General features: G+C 51.2%; 1 protein-coding gene across 10 annotated transcripts; it reads left to right on the top strand.

Annotated features, from left to right (window-relative positions):
• Positions 1,977 to 13,585, top strand: HEXIM2 (hexamethylene bisacetamide inducible 2). 10 transcript variants are annotated; one of them, XM_013980889.2, is made up of 3 exons: positions 1,977 to 6,795; positions 8,763 to 8,872; positions 12,592 to 13,585. In XM_013980889.2, the coding sequence occupies exon 3, from the start codon at positions 12,670 to 12,672 to the stop codon at positions 13,384 to 13,386; it is 717 nt and encodes a 238-aa protein (XP_013836343.1). In that variant the 5' UTR covers positions 1,977 to 6,795; positions 8,763 to 8,872; positions 12,592 to 12,669; the 3' UTR covers positions 13,387 to 13,585. The 10 variants fall into 10 exon arrangements, with proteins under 10 accessions (XP_013836343.1, XP_013836345.1, XP_013836346.1 ...); XM_013980891.2 differs by having other exon boundaries at positions 1,977 to 7,061; XM_013980892.2 differs by having other exon boundaries at positions 1,977 to 7,061; positions 8,760 to 8,872.

Here is a 17,643-nt window from a genome sequence, read left to right as displayed (position 1 = left end):
TGCCATGACGTCATGCAGCAGTCCCAGAAACAGCTGCTTGGAAAAGCAGCAACACTGCCCTCTGGCTTTACAGTACTCCCCAGAAGCCTCATTTGACTGCACTAAATAGGATGCAGCACTGATCACCTCTGATTTTAGAACCTCTTCTTAATAAGATGGATTTAAGTATAATGATCTTGTTTCCATGACTATTAGGCTTGGGAAGACTCTTAAGTGCATTTATCATCACTTATCCAAAAAAAAGTGTAAGTTTTAGGAGACAATTTCAATCCAGTCTTAACAAATATACAAATATTTAATTTTAAGTAACTTTCATAAATTACTTTGATTTGCCTTCAGATATGCAACTTTCTATCTGAACTTTCCTTTCAAGGGCACCAGCATTTTACTATATTGCATTTATGTTCTTAGAAAGATGAGGTTTGTGTGATTTTTGTTTATGTCTTTTTGTCTTTTTTTTTAGGGCCGCTCCCATGGCATATGGAAGTTCCCAGGCCAGGGGTCTAATCAGAGCTGTTGCTGCCGGCCTACGCCACAGCCACAGCAATGCCAGATCCAAGCCGCGTCTGTGACCTACACCACAGCTCATGGCAATGCTGGATCCTTAACCCACTGAGCAAGGCCAGGGATCGAACCTGCAACCTCATGGTTCCTAGTCGGATTCGTTAACCTCTGCGCCACCATGGGAACTCCTGATTTTGGTTTACCATCAACACTTTCTGCACTGAAACACTTGACTAGCTTACTGCTCTCAGGGCAGAGAAGAGACTGAATTACCTATACTAACAGGGGTTTGTGATGACAAATGATCCTCAAGTCCATTCTAGCCTTTCACGAAAGTCTTTTCTGCCAAACACTTAAAATGAGCTGCTCAAAAGGTTAGAGCCCTGTGTAAGCCAAAGTTTGCTTACACATTAGCAATTTCAGTGTTTTTTTGTTTGTTTTGTTTTTTGGTCTTTTTAGGCCCTCACTCACAGCATATGCAGGTTCCCAGGCTAGGGGTCAAATCAGAGCTGTAGAGACCAGCCTATGCCACAGCCATGTCAACAGATCCGAGCCCTGTCTGCAGTCTATACCACAGCTCATGGCAACACCGGATCCTTAACCCACTGAGGCAGGCCCGGGATGGAAACTGCATCCTCCAGGATACTAGTCAGATTCCAGATTCGTTTTTGCTGAGCCACAACGGGAACTCCAGTTTGTTCCCTTTCTTATACTGGGGCCTGGGTATCCTGCCAGAACAAAGCACTTCCCAAACTTTGGAGACAGCCAGCTGGACTGCTTAATCTTCCTCTGAGTAAGGAAAACTTTTTGTGGGCTAGCCTATAACCTAATGTGGCCCTCAGAAGATGGAGCCCATTAAATTCCAATTTGGGAGAACAAAGCCAAGGAGTTCCAGATTGGTTTTGTTCTGAAAAATACACTTGGTATCTCCTTTTTTTGGCTTTCCAGGGCCATGCCTGTGCCATATGGAGGTTCCCAGCCTAGGGGTCTGGCCTACACCATAGCCACGGGAATGACGGATCCCCCAAGCGAGGCCAGGGATCAAACCCACGTCCTTGTGGACACTAGTCAGATTCATCTCCACTGTGCCACAAGGGGAACTCCTTGATATCTCTCAATAGAGGGATTGAGTTCCCGCTGTGGTGCCAGGGGATTAGTGGCGTCTCTGCAGCACCAGGATGCAGGTTTGATACCCTGCCCAGCACAGTGGGTTAAAGGATCTGGCATTGCCATAGCAGCAGTGTAGGTTGCAACTGTGGCTCAGATCTGATCCCTGGCCTGGGGAACATCATAAGAAAAAGGGTGGCCAAAAAAGAAAAAAAGAAAAGAGAGGAAACATTATAAAATTAGACCAGACCAGAAGTCAAAGAACCAGGCTCCTAGTTGTGCCTTTGACATATACTAGCAGTGCAACCCTGGACACATCTCTCAAACTCTCTAACCCTCATTCTTCATCAACAGAATGGGGCCGTGCCTACTTTACATGACTGCTGTAAGGATTAAGTGAGACAGCATGAAAATGGGCTATACAAAAGTAAGGTACCTTGGTATTACTACTGGTTCTTTTTAAGACCAGAGCAGTTGCCCATTTGATCGGTATTTTAATTTTCACTTTACCCAGGGTAAAATAAAAATCCTTTGCTTGGGGAAATGTAAATAAATATACTTTATCCTAGTGACTTCAAAAGTGAGAGAAACCAAAGATGGAACCTACAGAAATTAAAAAAACAAACCAAAACAACCACCCCACAACTGAAGAGTCTACCTTCAGAAAAATCAATGTTTAGTCAAACATTAGGTAATGTACTACAGGTGTTCCCCTGGCCACTTATACCAACAGTTGGAAACAAATATTCACAACAGTGTGACGGAAAAACTGGCTAGAGTTAAATCGTACTGTACTTGTACGTAAGTACATTTGAGTTTGTGGGGTTTTTTTAAATCATTTTTTGCATTTGTCAAGCAAGATTATTGGAATAAAATTTCGCTTTACTATTCTTTCTTTTTTTTTCTTTCCTTTTTTTTTTTGTCTTTTTTTTTTTTTTGTCTTTTGTTGTTGTCGTTGTTGCTATTTCTTGGGCCGCCCCCTCGGCACATGGAGATTCCCAGGCTAGGGGTTGAATCGGAGCTGTAGCCACCGGCCTACGCCAGAGCCACAGCAACGCAGGATCCGAACCGCGTCTGCAACCTACACCACAGCTCACGGCAACGCCGGATCGTCAACCCATTGAGCAAGGGCAGGGACCGAACCCGCAACCTCATGGTTCCTAGTCGGATTCGTTAACCACTGCGCCACGACGGGAACTCCTACTATTCTTTCTTATGTAAAGTGTAAATGATTGTTGCTAGTAATTTTTAAAAGAAAATGTCAAATTCAGGCCCTGAATACAATGAGATCTGCTGACCAAAGGGTAATAGTCACACTCTGTACGTAAGACAAAATATATGGTCTAGGAGGCAAAGATTCAATATTTGGCCAATTTCTGCCAGTTGTCTTTGCTGGAAAACCTACAACTTCATTTCATTTTTGTTGGAAAAAAACAAAGGCTGGTTTTAGACAGATCAATAATGCAGCTCTCACAAAACCTCCTGAACAAAGTTTTTCTTGGGCTTTACTTAGAGGCAGTTCAATTACAATGATATAACATGGGTACTAGCAGGAATAATCCTAGTAGTTCACTAATAAACCTTTGCACACTAACAAGTCTTTCAAATGTTGAGCTGCTACTGGAAACTGTTGGTAAGTCTTCTGAAATAGCGTGATTCTTTCCCTCAATACAGCACCAAGAGCAGTTACATTTGGCTTAAAGTTTTTTGAAAAGAGCAAAAATTCAGAAGGTATTATAAACTCTCATCTGAAGTCATATTCTATTTGACACATTCACTGACTGTGTGAAGTGTTAAAAAGCCTTGGGTCTGTGGTAAGCAAAAAGGATATTCCTAAAGGAAACTGTGGGAGCTTTAGTGTTCCACGCACAAGAATGTGAGAAAATGATTAGCATCACTGCTCTTGTAAGCTACTCAGTAAAACTTGTCCTAGTCTCCAGAGCGTCAGAGGAGGAGGTAAATCTGAAGTTCTGAAGTCTGGTTTAAGCACATAATTCTGCACAGCTGGATAATTCCAGAACAACTTTCAGGTAAAGGCAGACCAAACCAGAAGATGGAAGGGAATGTCTAAGAGGTTAGTTCTATCTTCCTGTCTTTCTTTCCTTTTCTTTCTTTTTTGCTTTTTTTAGGGCTGCACACGCGGCATATGGAGGTTCCCAGGCTAGGGGTCCAATCAGAGCTACCAGCTGCCAGCCTATACCACAGCCTCAGCGATGTGGGATCTGAGGCATGTCTGGGACTTACATAGCTCACAGCAACACCAGCTCCTTAACCCACTGAGCAGGACCAGGGATCAAACTTGCATCCTCATGGATACTTGTTGGGTACATTACCACTGAGCCATGATGGGAACTCCTAAAAGTGTATTTTATTTTTTAAAATTGTATTTATTTATTTATTTTGCTCTTTTAGATCTGCACTGCAGCATATGGAGGTTCCCTGGGCTAGGGGTCGAATTGGAGTCACAGCTGATGGCCCACACCACAGCTACAGCAACGCAGGATCTGAGCTGTGTCTGCAACCTACACCATGGCACATGGCGACACCAGATTCTTAACCCACTGAGCAAGGCCAGGGATCGAACCTGCAACCTCATGGTTACAAGTTGGATTTGTTTCTGCTGTGCCACTATGGGAACTCCCTAAAGATGTAAACAGCAAACACCTGAACTTAAAAATTTGAGAAAAGTCAGGAGTTCTCCTGTGGCACAGCCAGTTAAGGATCTGGTGCTATCATTGCAGTGGCTTGGGTCACTGCTGTGACACAGGGTCAATCCCTGGCCAGGGAACTTCCATATGCCATAGGAATGGCCAAAAAAAAAAAAAGGGAAAAAGGAAAAAAAAAAAACAAACCAGAAAGTCAGAGAAGATAACAGCAAGGGCTAAATACATAGCAAAAAACTAACTGCAGAAATCAAATCGTTCAGAAGCAAGCATCTTCATTCTGAGGGGACTGCTGCAAAGAAGCACTCCTATCTGAATGATCCTGCTCACACACAGGTCCGAGTCCCAGGAGCTAGCCATTAGGCAAATGTAAAACGCCCAGGACATTCAGTAACTGCCTGGTACCCTGAGAGACTAACCCTCGTTAAGCCTATTTGAATGGCCCATGGCAACCACGGCCACACTTTGGTAAGGCAGGCCTCCCAAATGCTCCACATAACCTTTGAAGCAGAAGTTCTAAAGTTCTCAAACAACAAGGTTATAGCAAGTAAATGTTTACACAGCCACTGAAGAATAGCTACTCAAGGTATTTATGAGAGAGGCTTGCATTGATACCATTTTCAAATTAGGAAACTGAGGCATATAGGGTTTGTAGAATTTGTCATAAGCCACAAACCAACTCATCTGAAAGAGGAGAGCTGAGGAGGAAGCTGAAGGTCTGGCTGAACATTAGAACAGACTCAGCAACAAAACGACCAGTTTGGCCTCATCTTCAGGATTTGGCCTCTAGCCAAGCCAACCAAGTCTGTGGTAGCAACACACAGAAATAGAACCTTTGAGTTCCTAACTTCCACTCCTGTGTTTTGCTCAGTAGATAACCAAGGGACCATTAGTAAACTAGTTTTATTCCCAACTTTTCTTATCAAGGAATGGAAAAGCTTATGGGTCAACCTTAAAGATGATAAGCTTTCATCTTCATAAATGAGTAACAAATTTCTGCACCTGGTACAGTATTCTCCACTTAGCAGCATCCAAAGGTTTAAGTAGATAACTTCACAATGGGGGGTGAATTGCAAGAGTCTTTGATGCTCCACCATTAAATTCTGGGCCAAATAACCACAAAGATAATCTTTAGAGCCCCTTTCAGCTATGACTGTTTAACTCCTACCAAGTTAAGTTAGTATCGGCTTTTCCTAACTTGCATCTTCTCTTGATTCTCTTAAGAACAGTGTAAAGTGAACATGATGTAAGCACGAGTCAACCTACAGCATGAGTCAAGTGTACTGAAGCTTCATTTAGGATAAATGGTTCAAATTTTAGATTAAGAACCTGAGTCAACGGTGATCGTATTACTGTATTTTTGCAATCCAGTTCTAAGACTTCTTCTGAGAACATCATGGTGTGGCGGGCAGGGCAAGAAAATAGTTAAAGCTATGGAACTGTCACTCCTACAACCTAAAAAAAATTACTATAGGGGAAACAGGCTTCAGTTCTGAAAGATTTGACCATCTGTAATTGGCAATGAGATTCATCACAAGATACCCTCAAAGATAAAGCTCACTGCTCTCAACTCTCCTACTTCTGACTCTACCTAGACATATACATATATATTTTTTCCTGGCTGCACCTATAGCATGTGCAAGTTTCCCTGGGCCAGGGATGGAAACCACACCACGACAGCAACTAAAGCCGCCGCAGTGACAATGCCTGACCCTCAACCAGCTGCGCCACAAGGGAGCTCCAACCTAGGCATAACTTTAACTGACCTTTTAGCAATCTTAAGCTACCCCTGAGCAATAATCTCTCTGAATTTAGATTTCGAGCTGGAAACAAGATGCCTTAATCGCAATTCAAGAAAAGAATTTCACATCAAACTTTAATCCTTAAAAAGCTGCTACAGCTGTAATATAAGGTTCAGTGTTTATTTTTTTCAAAGCAGGTTTCCTCTACCCGCCGAACGCCATATATGAAGTAGCTCAAAACTGCAATTTCTATTTTGGTAGCCATCTGGGATCCACAGAAGTGACTTACAATTACTTGGAATTTCAAAATAGAGGTTCCCTAGTAACAATGCACCAGTAGTGAAATACTCCCCCATTTTGTTTCAGTTGTGGGGGAAAAGTTCTTTAAACTGGAAAGAATTTGTAATGTTATAAAGACTACACTGGAATTAGTTCGTTTTTTCCTCTAGGAGGGCAGCCATTTCTCCAAAAGTTTCGGTAAAAATTATGGCTCAGATTTCAAAATGCAAACAGATGTTCCTGAAGCATCTGAAACGGGCCACTCCACTTTTGTTCCCAGAATCCAGGCGACTCCAAGTTACTTTGTGTCCCAACTCTGCAAAGGGCAAAACCCCAACCCCCTTTGGTGTAAACTTTCAAGAAAAGTGCAACAGCCCATTTGTGGGGTTTCCCCAAGTGGCTGGTGACGTGCGAGATCAGGTCGTTCCAAGAATCAGGGCTGGACAAGGAGCAAACTCGAGGGCAAGAGCGCGCAGAGATTCCCACGTGCCCCTACCTAGGTGGGCCCAGGGAGAATTAGTGGTTGCTACAGTAGGAAGAAGGCTGTTCCTTTTCACAGCCCTGGCCGCGGGATGGCCTCGGTGTACAGGGGGTGGGGGGCGATGGGGGGGCGCGGAGAGAGATGGTGGGTGCACCTGGCTATCCGCCCTCTGAGCCTCCGGCTGACTGCCACGCCAGAGGAACGCGCGGCCGGAGCTGCGACCTCCACCCGCCCCCGAAGCGCCAGTCTTTGGAATCTGGCGTCGCCCCGACCTTGCCGGTGGAGGTGAGGGTCCTGCTACACCCGGCCTCGCCGCCATACCTAGGCCGCGTGGGGGTGGGGAAAGAACTTGGCGGAACTCGGCCTCGGGATCTGCGCCCCCGTGGAAAGAGCAGAAGGGAGTCATTTCACCTGGCCTCTCCCCAGCTGGGGTCTCGGGACGTACGCGGTAATTAGTCAAGAACCCCGCCCTCTGTGAGAGGCGAGGCTGCGGGGCTGCCAGGACGGTTTGAGGACCGGGCCCGGCCGGGGAGACTCCAACCTTCACCCTCCCCGGCCCCCGGTCCCACTCCCCGCCGTCTCCCTGCGCCGCCACTTCGGGCAGCCCACTCGGCCCGGCCTCTCCCCGCGCCCGGACCACCCCCCATGGGGTGCTCTCACTGCGCAGGGAGTCCCTCCGCTGCCTCCTCCCAGCCCAAAATGGCGGCGGCGGCCACCGATCCTTCTCGTCGCCTTCCTCTAGGGCCGAGGATCCCTCCGCGGCCAAGTCCCTCCCCTCTTAGCCGGATCTATTTTCTACTCTGTAAAGATTAACGCCATCAATGAACTCTTTAATTGAGCGCGGGAAGGCGGGTCTGGTTGTGCTTCCGCAGGGCTAATCGTTGACGAAAGAGGGTATATTGGCAGGCGAGCAGACCAATCAAAAAGAGGCATCAGCGAGCGCGGGCCGCCGCTCGCGCAAGGATAGATGGGTTTTGGAGTTTTCTGTGTGCTTGTTGACGTGACAGGGTCCTGCTCGGTCTTCGCCAGCTAGAAGAACTACAGTCCCCAGCAGGCACCGTTGTGCCAGGCTGGGGTGGCTAGGGGGCCCTCCCTCCAACCTCGGTGCCTGAGCGGCTTGATCAGAGCTGCAGCAACTGCAGCAAGAGGTAGGGCTCAGGCGTTGGGAATAGCACAGACAGGCGGTCGCAAAGAAAGACACACAGATATAGTCGTGTGCATAGCCCCTGACAGCAAATAGGTCAGTTCCGCCTTTGCAAAATCTCCTTCCCGGATCATTTCCCCTCTTCCAGGGAATCCATCCTTATCCCAGTTGGGCTTCCCTCCCAGCTGCCTGTAGTGCTTAGACTTCTCTTTCCCCCCTTTTTTTTCTGTTTCCCATCCTGAGAGGAAAGAGGGAGGCAGGCCCGGCCCTGAAGATGAAAAGGCCTCAGCCCCAGGCTGGGCCCAGGCCTCAGCAATGTTTCTTGGGGCATTGGCTTCTGGAGCCCAGCGGGAGGAGGAGGTGGGGGCTGCAGTCAAGATTGGGGCCTCTGGAGGCTGTGGGGAAAGGACTCCTCCTAAGGCTTGTCAGAGCCACAGACCCCCTCCACTCCCAGTCCCTGCAGGTCCTTGCTGTCTGTTCACCTCCTCAGGTAATCCTTCCCCCTCTTTGGTTGCTGTAAGAACAAAGCTTAGGCCTGGCTTCCTAGCTGCCAGCCTGGGCCTCGGTGACTTTTAGGAGAAGGGTAGAGACGTAACCCCTGGCTTGGGGCCTGAGGAACAGGACTGAGAACATGGCCCCTTCATCCCCATTTGGCCCCTTGCTGGCTGGAGGTGTGAACACCAGGATGGAGGCAGCCTTCTTCGGGCCCTTCATTTGAAAATGAGGCTGTCCAGGTCTGGTGCTACAAGATGGCTGCTGCTGCCTTGGGAAAAAATTTGCTGGGCAGCCAGAGTCTTCCTGAAAATTCTCCTTCAGACTTAGGTTTCTGTTATTTAAAGCAGGTGTCACTAGTTAAAGGCATCTGCTGAAAGATTTGGAACAGAAGAAGGTGGCTACTCCAAACCAGCCCAACGGTAATACAGAGTCACCAGCAGCCCTGGAGGAGGCCAAGGTAAGCCCCACGCTCCCAGCCACCTGAGTGCCCTGAACAGGGATCCTGCCAACCAGGGTCCTGCCTTCTTGTCTCAGATGTGTTGTGGATTTGGAAAACAAGTATATTTATTTATTTATTTATTTTTGTCTTTTTACATTTTCTAGGGCCGCTCCTGCAGGTATGTGGAGGTTCCCCGGCTAGGGGTCTAATCAGAGCTGTAGCCGCCAGCCTATGCCACAGCCACAGCCACGCCAGATCCGAGTCACATCTGCCACCTACACCACAGCTCACGGCAATGCCGGATCCTTAACCCATTGAGCAAGGCCAGGGATCGAATCTGCAACCTCATGGTTCTTAGTCAGATTTGTTAACCACTGCGCCACGATGGGAACTCCTGAAAACAAGTATTTTTAAGTGAGTCCATGCACCGAGCTGAACAATATGCCAGATGCTAAATCTGCGCTATCTCATGAACTCCTCGTAGCCCTTCCAGGTAGGAATCAGCTATTTCCCTTTCAAAGAAGCTAATGTTCTGAGAGTTGAAATACGTTTTCTAGAATCATGCAGCCAGAAAGTGGAAGACCCAGGGTTTAAGCTTGCCTTGCATTTTGTCTAGACTAAGAACCAAATCTGAAGCCGGTAGAAGAGCCATTGGTTCATAATTTAGGACAGGGGTTAGAGGATAAGAAATCACCCAGGAGAGCAGGGAGAGACAGGATGTTTCAGGCCTTCAGAGAACATCACCTTCTGGTCTGGCACTGGGAGCCCAGACCCTCTCAGCCCATGCTCTCCCTCACTGCTCCCACCTCACCCATTCTTCTCCCCTCATCCACAGCTCCATATAGGTAAGGAGGGAACTCTAGTCCTCTGGCCCATCCTACCTAGCTGCTTCCAGTATTTTCTGGATTTATTTAATTTGGAGTTCATGGCATGTCAGGGCCTGAAGGTTCAGAGAGGGCAAATGACTCACCCAGATCACACAGCTTATCTGCAATAGTGGTAATGGTGGTAGAGGGCCAAGCCAGGAGGGAGGCAGCAAGTGGGGCAGAAGGGCAGGGCTGGCTTGGGGTTGGGGGAAGGGTTGTGGGGGATATTTGCTGAGGGCCAGGAACACATGAATGTCCACACACGAAATGAGCCCTCCGCCACTGGTGGAGACAGACCTGGCACTTTTTTTTTTTTTTTTTTTTTTTTGCTTTTTAGGGCTGCTCCTGTGGCATATGGAAGTTCCCAGGCTAAGGGTCCAATCTGAGCTACAGCTGCTGGCCTACACCACAGCGACAGCCACATCAGATCCGAGCCGTGTCTGTGACCTACACCGCAGTTCACAGCAACACCAGATCCTTAATCCACTGAGGGAGGCCAGAGATCAAACCTGAAACCTCATGGTTCCTAGTCGGATTCATTTCTGCTGTGCCATGATGGGAACGCCCAGGCTTGTCACTCTTGATTGATATTCTTCCTGCAGATGAAGTAACAAACAACAAACAACACACACACGCACACGCACACAATACAATTCAACAGACAACACACCCACAATACAACACAACAAACAACACACACACACATACAGGCACACATTCCAAGGTACCCCATCCCCAACTATGGAGAATTTTGGGTCTCCAAAATGCATGTAACATGCCTCCGGCTCTTACAGGGCTGAGTACATCCCCCAGGACACACCCTACGCGTGTATAGACCCTGGCTTGGATGTCTCTGAACTGTGTTGTACATTCTAAAACAATGTGCCAATGATAGTGGTTATAATTAGAATTCCCCAAACCGCAAACGCCAAGCAATTCACTCTCCTCCCCCACCCTCAGTACTCCCACCCTCCCCACGACAGAGATAAACAGATGCCCTGAACACAGCTCTCTTGACAGAATCCTTTCCACTGCTTAGATAAGTTCTAGAATTCTCTGGGCTACAGACTGGAGATTGGCCCTTTCTCTCCCTAGTGCTTTCCTGCGCCTCATGTAGAAGAGTGATAGCAACTTCTGCTTAGAATAAATACACTCCGTCTGCCCTCTAGAATGACAGAAAAGAGAGTCTCCTATCTTTTGGACCCCCCCCCCCCTTTCTGGGCTTTGGGTCATTTAACATGTATTTATTGAACACTTACCTTGGCCGCGCATAGAGAACTGAGTAGAACAGGACACATTCTTCTAGGAGGAAGACAGATGGTAGATGGTCATGCGCTAAATGCTAAGTGGGACATTAACCCTTGGATGACAGGGAGTCACTGGGAAGGGGAGCGGGGGGCTACTTTTTTAAAAAAAATTATTATTTTTTTTTTGGCTTTTTAAGGCTGCACCCATGGCATATGGAGGTTCCCAAGCTGGGGGTCAAATTGGGGCTATAGCTGCTGGCCTACACCACAGTCATAGTAACACCAGATCCAAGCCGTGCCTGTGACCCACGCCACAGCTCACGGCAACGCCAGATCCTCAACCCACTGAGCGAGGCCAGGGATCGAACCCATATCCCCATGGACACTAGTTGGGTTCATTAACCAATGAGCCACGAAGGGAACTCTGGGGGCTACTTTAGATAGGGTGGTCAGGGAGGGCCTCTCTGAAGAGCTGACATTGAACTAATCTCTAGAGAATCAGTACTGCCAATAGCTGGCAGCAGGATTAGCGACATAATTTTAGGGGCTCGGTGCAAAGGGCTCTTTATTCAGAAATTATTAAGAGGTTCAAGACAGTGACAGCAGAGCTTTAAGTAAAGTGTGGGGCCTTTCTGAATGGGGGGCTCTGTGGGGAGGTACAGGTCACTTGCCAGGAAGCCAGATTTGTCTGAAAGGCAAGCTTTCTAGGAAGAGGGAAGAGCAAGGGCTGTTTGGGCTTCTGATCGAACAAATATAACAGGAGCCACTTTTCATCCTGTTTCAAAGAGTATTTATTGAATGTCTGCTCTGTGTCAGGTACTGTTCTAGGCATTGAAATTACAGAGTGAGGAGTTCTGTCGTGGCTCAGAGGAATGAACCCAACTGGTATCTATGAGGACACAGGTTCGATCCCTGACCTTGCTCAAGTGGGTTAAAGGATCCAGTGTTGCTGTGAGCTGTGGTGTAGGTCGCAGACACAGCTCAGATCTGGCCTTGCTGTGGCTATGGCATAGCCCAGTAGCTGTAGCTCTGATTCCACCCCTAGCCTGGGAACTTCCATATACAGCAGGTGTGGCCATAAAAAAAAAAAAGAAAGAAAGAAAGAAAAGAAAAAGAAAGAAATTGCAGAGTGAAATACACAGGCAAAATTCTGGCTCTTGGGAATTCCCATTGTGGCTTAGCAGATTAAAAACCTGATTGGCATCCACAAGGATGCAGGTTAGATCCCTGGCCTCGCTCAGTGGGTTAAGAATTCCGCACTGCCGAAGTCTGCGCTGTAGGTCTCAGATGTGGCTTGGATGTGACATTGCTGTGGCTGTGGTGTAGGTGGGCAGCTGCAGCTCCAGTTGGACCCCTAGCCTGGGAACTTCCATATGCCACAGGTGCAGTCCTAGAAAAAAAGAAAAAAAATTCCAGCTCTTACCGTGAGTTTGCTTGGGGAGGGTCAGGGGACAGATGGTGGACAGGTAAGTCTATAAACAGACAGATGATTGCAGAAGGGGCTAGAGAGGGACCAGATGGGCTGAGTATGGGAAGGTTGGCTTCAGGCTGGGTGGAGAGGGAAGGGTTCCACCACTAGGGATAGGCTCTCTGTGACCTGTCCTGCCGTGTCCTCTCTCTTTAGATCTCTGGTGCTCCTGGGAGCCCCAAAACATCCCCTGAGCCTCATGACCCTGGAGGTTCCCTGCCCCTGACACCCCAGATGGAGAGCCACTCAGAGGAGGAAGATCCTCCTGTGGCTGGAGGTGGCCTGGGCTGGAACGGTAGGGGTTCCGGCTCTCAGAGCCCAGGGGGCTGCTCAGTGGAGGCCGTACTGGCCCGGAAGAAGCACCGCCGGCGGCCTTCAAGGCGCAAGCGGCACTGGCGGCCCTACCTGGAGCTGAGCTGGGCTGAGAAGCAACAGCGGGATGAGAGGCAGAGCCAGAGGGCCTCCCGGGTCCGAGAGGAGATGTTCGCCAAGGGCCAGCCTGTGGCACCCTACAACACCACCCAGTTCCTGATGAACGACCGAGACCCTGAGGAGCCCAACCTGGATGTGCCCCAGGGGGCCTCCCACCCAGGCTCCAGCGGGGAGAGTGAGGCAGGGGACAGTGATGGGCAGGGCCGGGCTCACGGGGAGTTCCAGCAGAGGGACTTCTCCGAGGCCTACGAGCGCTATCACACCGAGAGCCTGCAGGGCCGCAGCAAGCAGGAGCTGGTGCGCGACTACCTGGATCTGGAGAGGCGGCTGTCACAGGCGGAGGAGGAGACGAGGAGGCTGCAGCAGCTGCAGGGGTGCACCAGCCGGCAGCCCTGGCGCCAGGTGGAGGAGCTGGCCGCCGAAGTAGAGAGGCTCCGGACGGAGAACCAGCGGCTTCGGCAGGAGAATGAGATGTGGAACCGAGAGGGCAGCCGCCGGGGTGGGGAGCCGGGCACCTAGGGGTGCTCCCCCGCCAGGCCGATCCAAGGAGAAGACCCATTTCATGCCCACTCAGGCCAGCTGGGTCTCAGGGAGGCAGGTCTCAGCACCCTGTGCCCTCCGAGAACGGCTGATGTAGGTTCAGGCTTCCACCTTGTTATGGCCACAGTTCTTTGATGTCATCTTATTTTTCACAAATTAAATGATTCTGGTGAGATTACGTGAGAGTGGCTAGGGTTGATGTCACAAGGGCGGCTCTGAGAGTCAGAGCACGTTCATCCCGGAGAGGCCCAGCGCTGCCCGGAGCCTGGGAGGAGAGCCGACCTCTGCACTGGGGGCCTCTCGCGGTCTCCAGGATGACGGAAGTCTCTTCTGTGTGTCTGGGAGCAGTCAGACTGCTCTGAAGGTTTTAAAGAGGGGGAGGCAGGGGGCTCAGGCAGGAGCCAGGTTCCACCAGAGCCTGACTCAAGATGCCAGATTGCTGTGAGGCGCTCGGAGCGCCCCCTGGAGGAGAGAGGGCTGGGCTCAAGCCCCAGGGTTTCTTCAGGGTTTGTTCCCAGGCTCCCTGTATTTTGCTTATCCGCCCACAGTTGAGAGGGCTGGACTAAACAAGGTCTGGGTGCCTTGTGTCTCCTTGTCCTTGACAGCCCCCCATGTCCCACATATCCTGGCTGGGGGTTGGGCAGGAGGTTTGTGGTCACCTTTGCCCCTGACCTTCTGGAAGGGCACTTACAAGTAAGCGCTGAAGGGAAGTTTGCTCCTGATGGAACCTAAGCCCAAGGGAGGTTGAGCAGCGGATCAGTCAGCAGAGCTGGTGGTGGGCCTTCCCCGCGCCTGTCATGCATCCGTGCATCCTGCTCCTTTTAGCCTGATCACCTGCGTGGCTACTTCCCTCCGAGGCGAGCCCCTCACCTGCCTGCCTAATAGAGAGCTGAGTCAACCCGGTTATGCAGGTGCCAGACAATCAGCAGTACTGGGCTCTGAAGCGAGCTCTTCATCCTCAGACCTACCCTTGCCCAGACACCTTGTGGCTGTGGAGTGTCAGGCTGCGGTGGTGGAGGGGAAGTTAGTCAACTCACCCCGTGAGCCTGCGATGGCTCTGCCACCAAGCGCAGGGAGGGGCAGAGGCCTGGCCTGCCCAGCGTAACCTCCATTCCAGGAAAGCTCATCGTGACAGGCCGCATTGGGCGAGAGAAGCGCTCAGGCCTGGGAGCTGCTGGGATGGAAATGTTGACAAACCCCGTGTGTTGCCAGGACAACTGTCCTTTCTGCCCTGCCACACCCAGGCCTCACCAGCATCTTCTACAACGGAGCAAGGCCAGAAGAGATTCTAGGAAGCGAAGGGTCTTAAGAAAGCAAAATTTCCCAGCATTGGGGGGTCTCCTCCCACAACCCCAGCTGAGAGTTTTAGCTTCCTCACTTTTGATCCCAGACAGCTCTGTCAGGAAGGGCTAGAGGAGTGACTGCCCCACTTTGCAGATGGAAAACCCAAGGCTCAGAGAGGAAGCCGCTTTCTAGGTTCCAGGAAGGCTGGCGAGTCCCCTGTGTGGTGCTAGCCAGGGACCCGGAGGGCCCGCCCACCCCCCCGGGCAGGGCACGGGCAGCCTCCAGCTGCTGCATTCCTCAGCCTGGAGCCGGAGGGGAGGGGAGGGGAGGGGAGGGGTCGGCCAGGACAAGGTTGTTTACCCAAAGCCTGTGTGCGCATAAAGTAACTAGGAGGGGAGAGAAGGTTCCAGAGGGCTGCTGGAGTGGGGGGCGGGGAGGGGTGTGGGCGCGAAGTTGAGGGCGTGCTAGGGGTGTGTCCAGAAGGCAGCTTAGGCCCGAGCAGGCTGGAGCAGCATACGGGGGAGGGGACAGGTGAGTTTGGCCGATCTTGGCCCAGAAGCCCAGGATCCGGGAGACACACACACACACACACACACACACACACACACACACACACACTAACCAAAGGGCTCTGGTCCTCTCCACCCCCAACACACACACACACACACACACACACACAAACACACACACTAACCAAAGGGCTCTGGTCCTCTCCACCCCCAACACACACACACACACACCCCAAAGGGCTCTGGGTCAGGGCCAACAGAGGTGGGTTGATTTTTCCCAACTGGAGAGGCCCAGGTTGGGCCAAGAAGAAAAGAGGAGTGTGAGCTGCGAGTGTCAGGAGAGATCAGTGAAGTAGAGTCAGTGTCACCTGTCCTCCCTATCTGGGTCCCTGACCTCAGGGCCCCGGACCTAGGCTAGAGCTGGGGTGTCTGGGCCCAGCACTGGGGAGAGCCAGCTTAGCTCCAGGGCCAGACACACGTTCCGTTGGGTCCCTGCTCTTCCTTCCCGGGCTGCCTGCTGGGCCAGGGCCTGGGCTTCCCTCCGACCGACCGACCCCCCCTCAGTGAGGAAGCTACCAGCCTGGCTCAGACACACCCCCCTTTCCTCCCCAGGCCTTTCCTCAGAGAATGCTCTGTGCCCCACTTCCCAAGCCCCAGAGAGGCAGGTGTTCGCAGGAGGGACGGCGGGAGCTTCCCACCACCCCTGCGTACCCCGGTCTGGGGTCCTCCTTTCTTCTCACCCCGGGTGGACACCGTGTGTGCCACAGACCTCCCCTGCCTGCAATGAGGTCAAGGTATTCGAGGTGGTGGGGTGGACAGAGCCGCTGAGGGGGCAGAAGGGGCCTGCCAGCAAGTGGGAAGGCAGTCTGAGGTGACGTGGTTCAGTGTGAGCGAAGAGGGTGGCCAGGTCCCATGGCCCCCGGGGGACGCAGGCAGGGATGGCACTGGCCCTTTAAGTGGGGGTGCCCGTCAGTGCCCTCCCCCAGCCAACCCAATGCGAGGGCACACTGAGCATGTGCAGGAGCTGTGCAAGCCGAGGGGAGGGAAGTGGGGGGATAGATTCCGGAGGGAGCTCCGCACCCCCCTACTTCCTGTAGCAGCCCCCATTCTCCTTCCTGGGTCTGACAAAGGAGCCCACGGTGCTCAGCTAATCCCTTCGCCCTTCTTAGATCCCCGGTGGGTGCTCCCCTCTGGGGCCCCGGGGTCTGCGAGGGGTGACTGAGGCCCTGAGCAGCCCCCCTGCTGCCTGGAGGGGGCATTGACACTCAGCCCAGTGCCATCCTCACTTCCCCCATGTGGGTGTGGGCGGCGGGTAATCTTCCTGCTTCTTAACATGTTTGATTTCATTCCATTGGTGCCAGGGTTTCTAAAGGAATTATCTACCCTGATGACGCTCTGCTCTGAAAATTAAAAACAGCTAAGAAGATGAGATCCCTGCCCCCACCCCCAGGAGCTTCCAGTCTAAAGCCCCGAGGGGAAGCAAACAGCTCTGAGGCTGAAAGCGCCTGCCCCGCTCCCTCTCCTTCCTCTAAGGTGCAGTGGCTCCCAAGTTCACAGGATCAAACTGCTTCCTCCATCAGCTGCATCCTCCAGGCCACCCTCCCTGGCAGCCTAGGAAACTCCCTCCCTCAAGTCCTTTCCCCACCTCAGAGTTCCCTGCTTCTGCAACACCCTCCTTCCCTCACACCAGGCCCTTTTTCACTTTCCCCTCCCCCCTTGGCACTTGCCTGCTCTTCTCCTTCTTGTACTCTCTTATCTGAGGGTACCCATATTTTTAATTGAGGTGAAGTGCACGTAGCATAAAATCAACCTCTTTTTTTAGGGCTGCACCCGTGGCACCTGGAGGGTCCCAGGCTAGGGGTCGAACCGCAGCTGTAGCTGCCAGCCTACACGCCACAGCCACAATGCCAGATCCAAGCCATGTCTGCGACCTGCCACCTACGCTACAGTTCATGGCAACGCCAGATCTTCGACCCACCTGAGCGAGGCCAGGGACTGAACACGGCTAGGGACCGAACGTGCGTCCTCGTGGATGCTATTCAGATTCTCTTCCGCCGAGCCACAATGGGAACTCCAACCATCAACCATTTTAAAGTGAGCAGTTCAGTGCCATGTAGCACCTTTGCAATGTGTACAACTGCCACCTCCATTAAGTTCCAAACATCATCAACCCCAAAGGTAACCCCATCCCATCCCCTCCTTTTTCCAGCCCAGGCAACCACCAATCTGCCTTCTCTCTCTGTGGATTTACTTATTCTGGATATCCTGCTAGCAGAGGCAAGAGGGAAAGACCAGTCTCATGGGGCCTGTATGCAGAAATTACAGATTCTCTGAGGGCCTGTTGTGGAGGGAGCACTGGACTGGGAGTCCCTGTGATGCATCCCAGTTCTGCTGTTTTTTTTTTTTTTTTTTTTTTTTTTTAGGGTTGCACCCATAGCATATG

This window comes from Sus scrofa, chromosome 12, assembly GCF_000003025.6.
Source record: "Sus scrofa isolate TJ Tabasco breed Duroc chromosome 12, Sscrofa11.1, whole genome shotgun sequence".
Classification (NCBI taxonomy): Eukaryota; Metazoa; Chordata; class Mammalia; order Artiodactyla; family Suidae; genus Sus; species Sus scrofa.
Note: the sequence above shows the minus strand (reverse complement) of the source record. Positions and strands in the feature narration are given on the sequence as shown.

Coding starts and splice junctions, on each gene's coding strand:
- HEXIM2 (XM_013980889.2), top strand. CDS start 12,670: ATGGAGAGCCACTCAGAGGAGGAAGATCCTCCTGTGGCTGGAGGTGGC.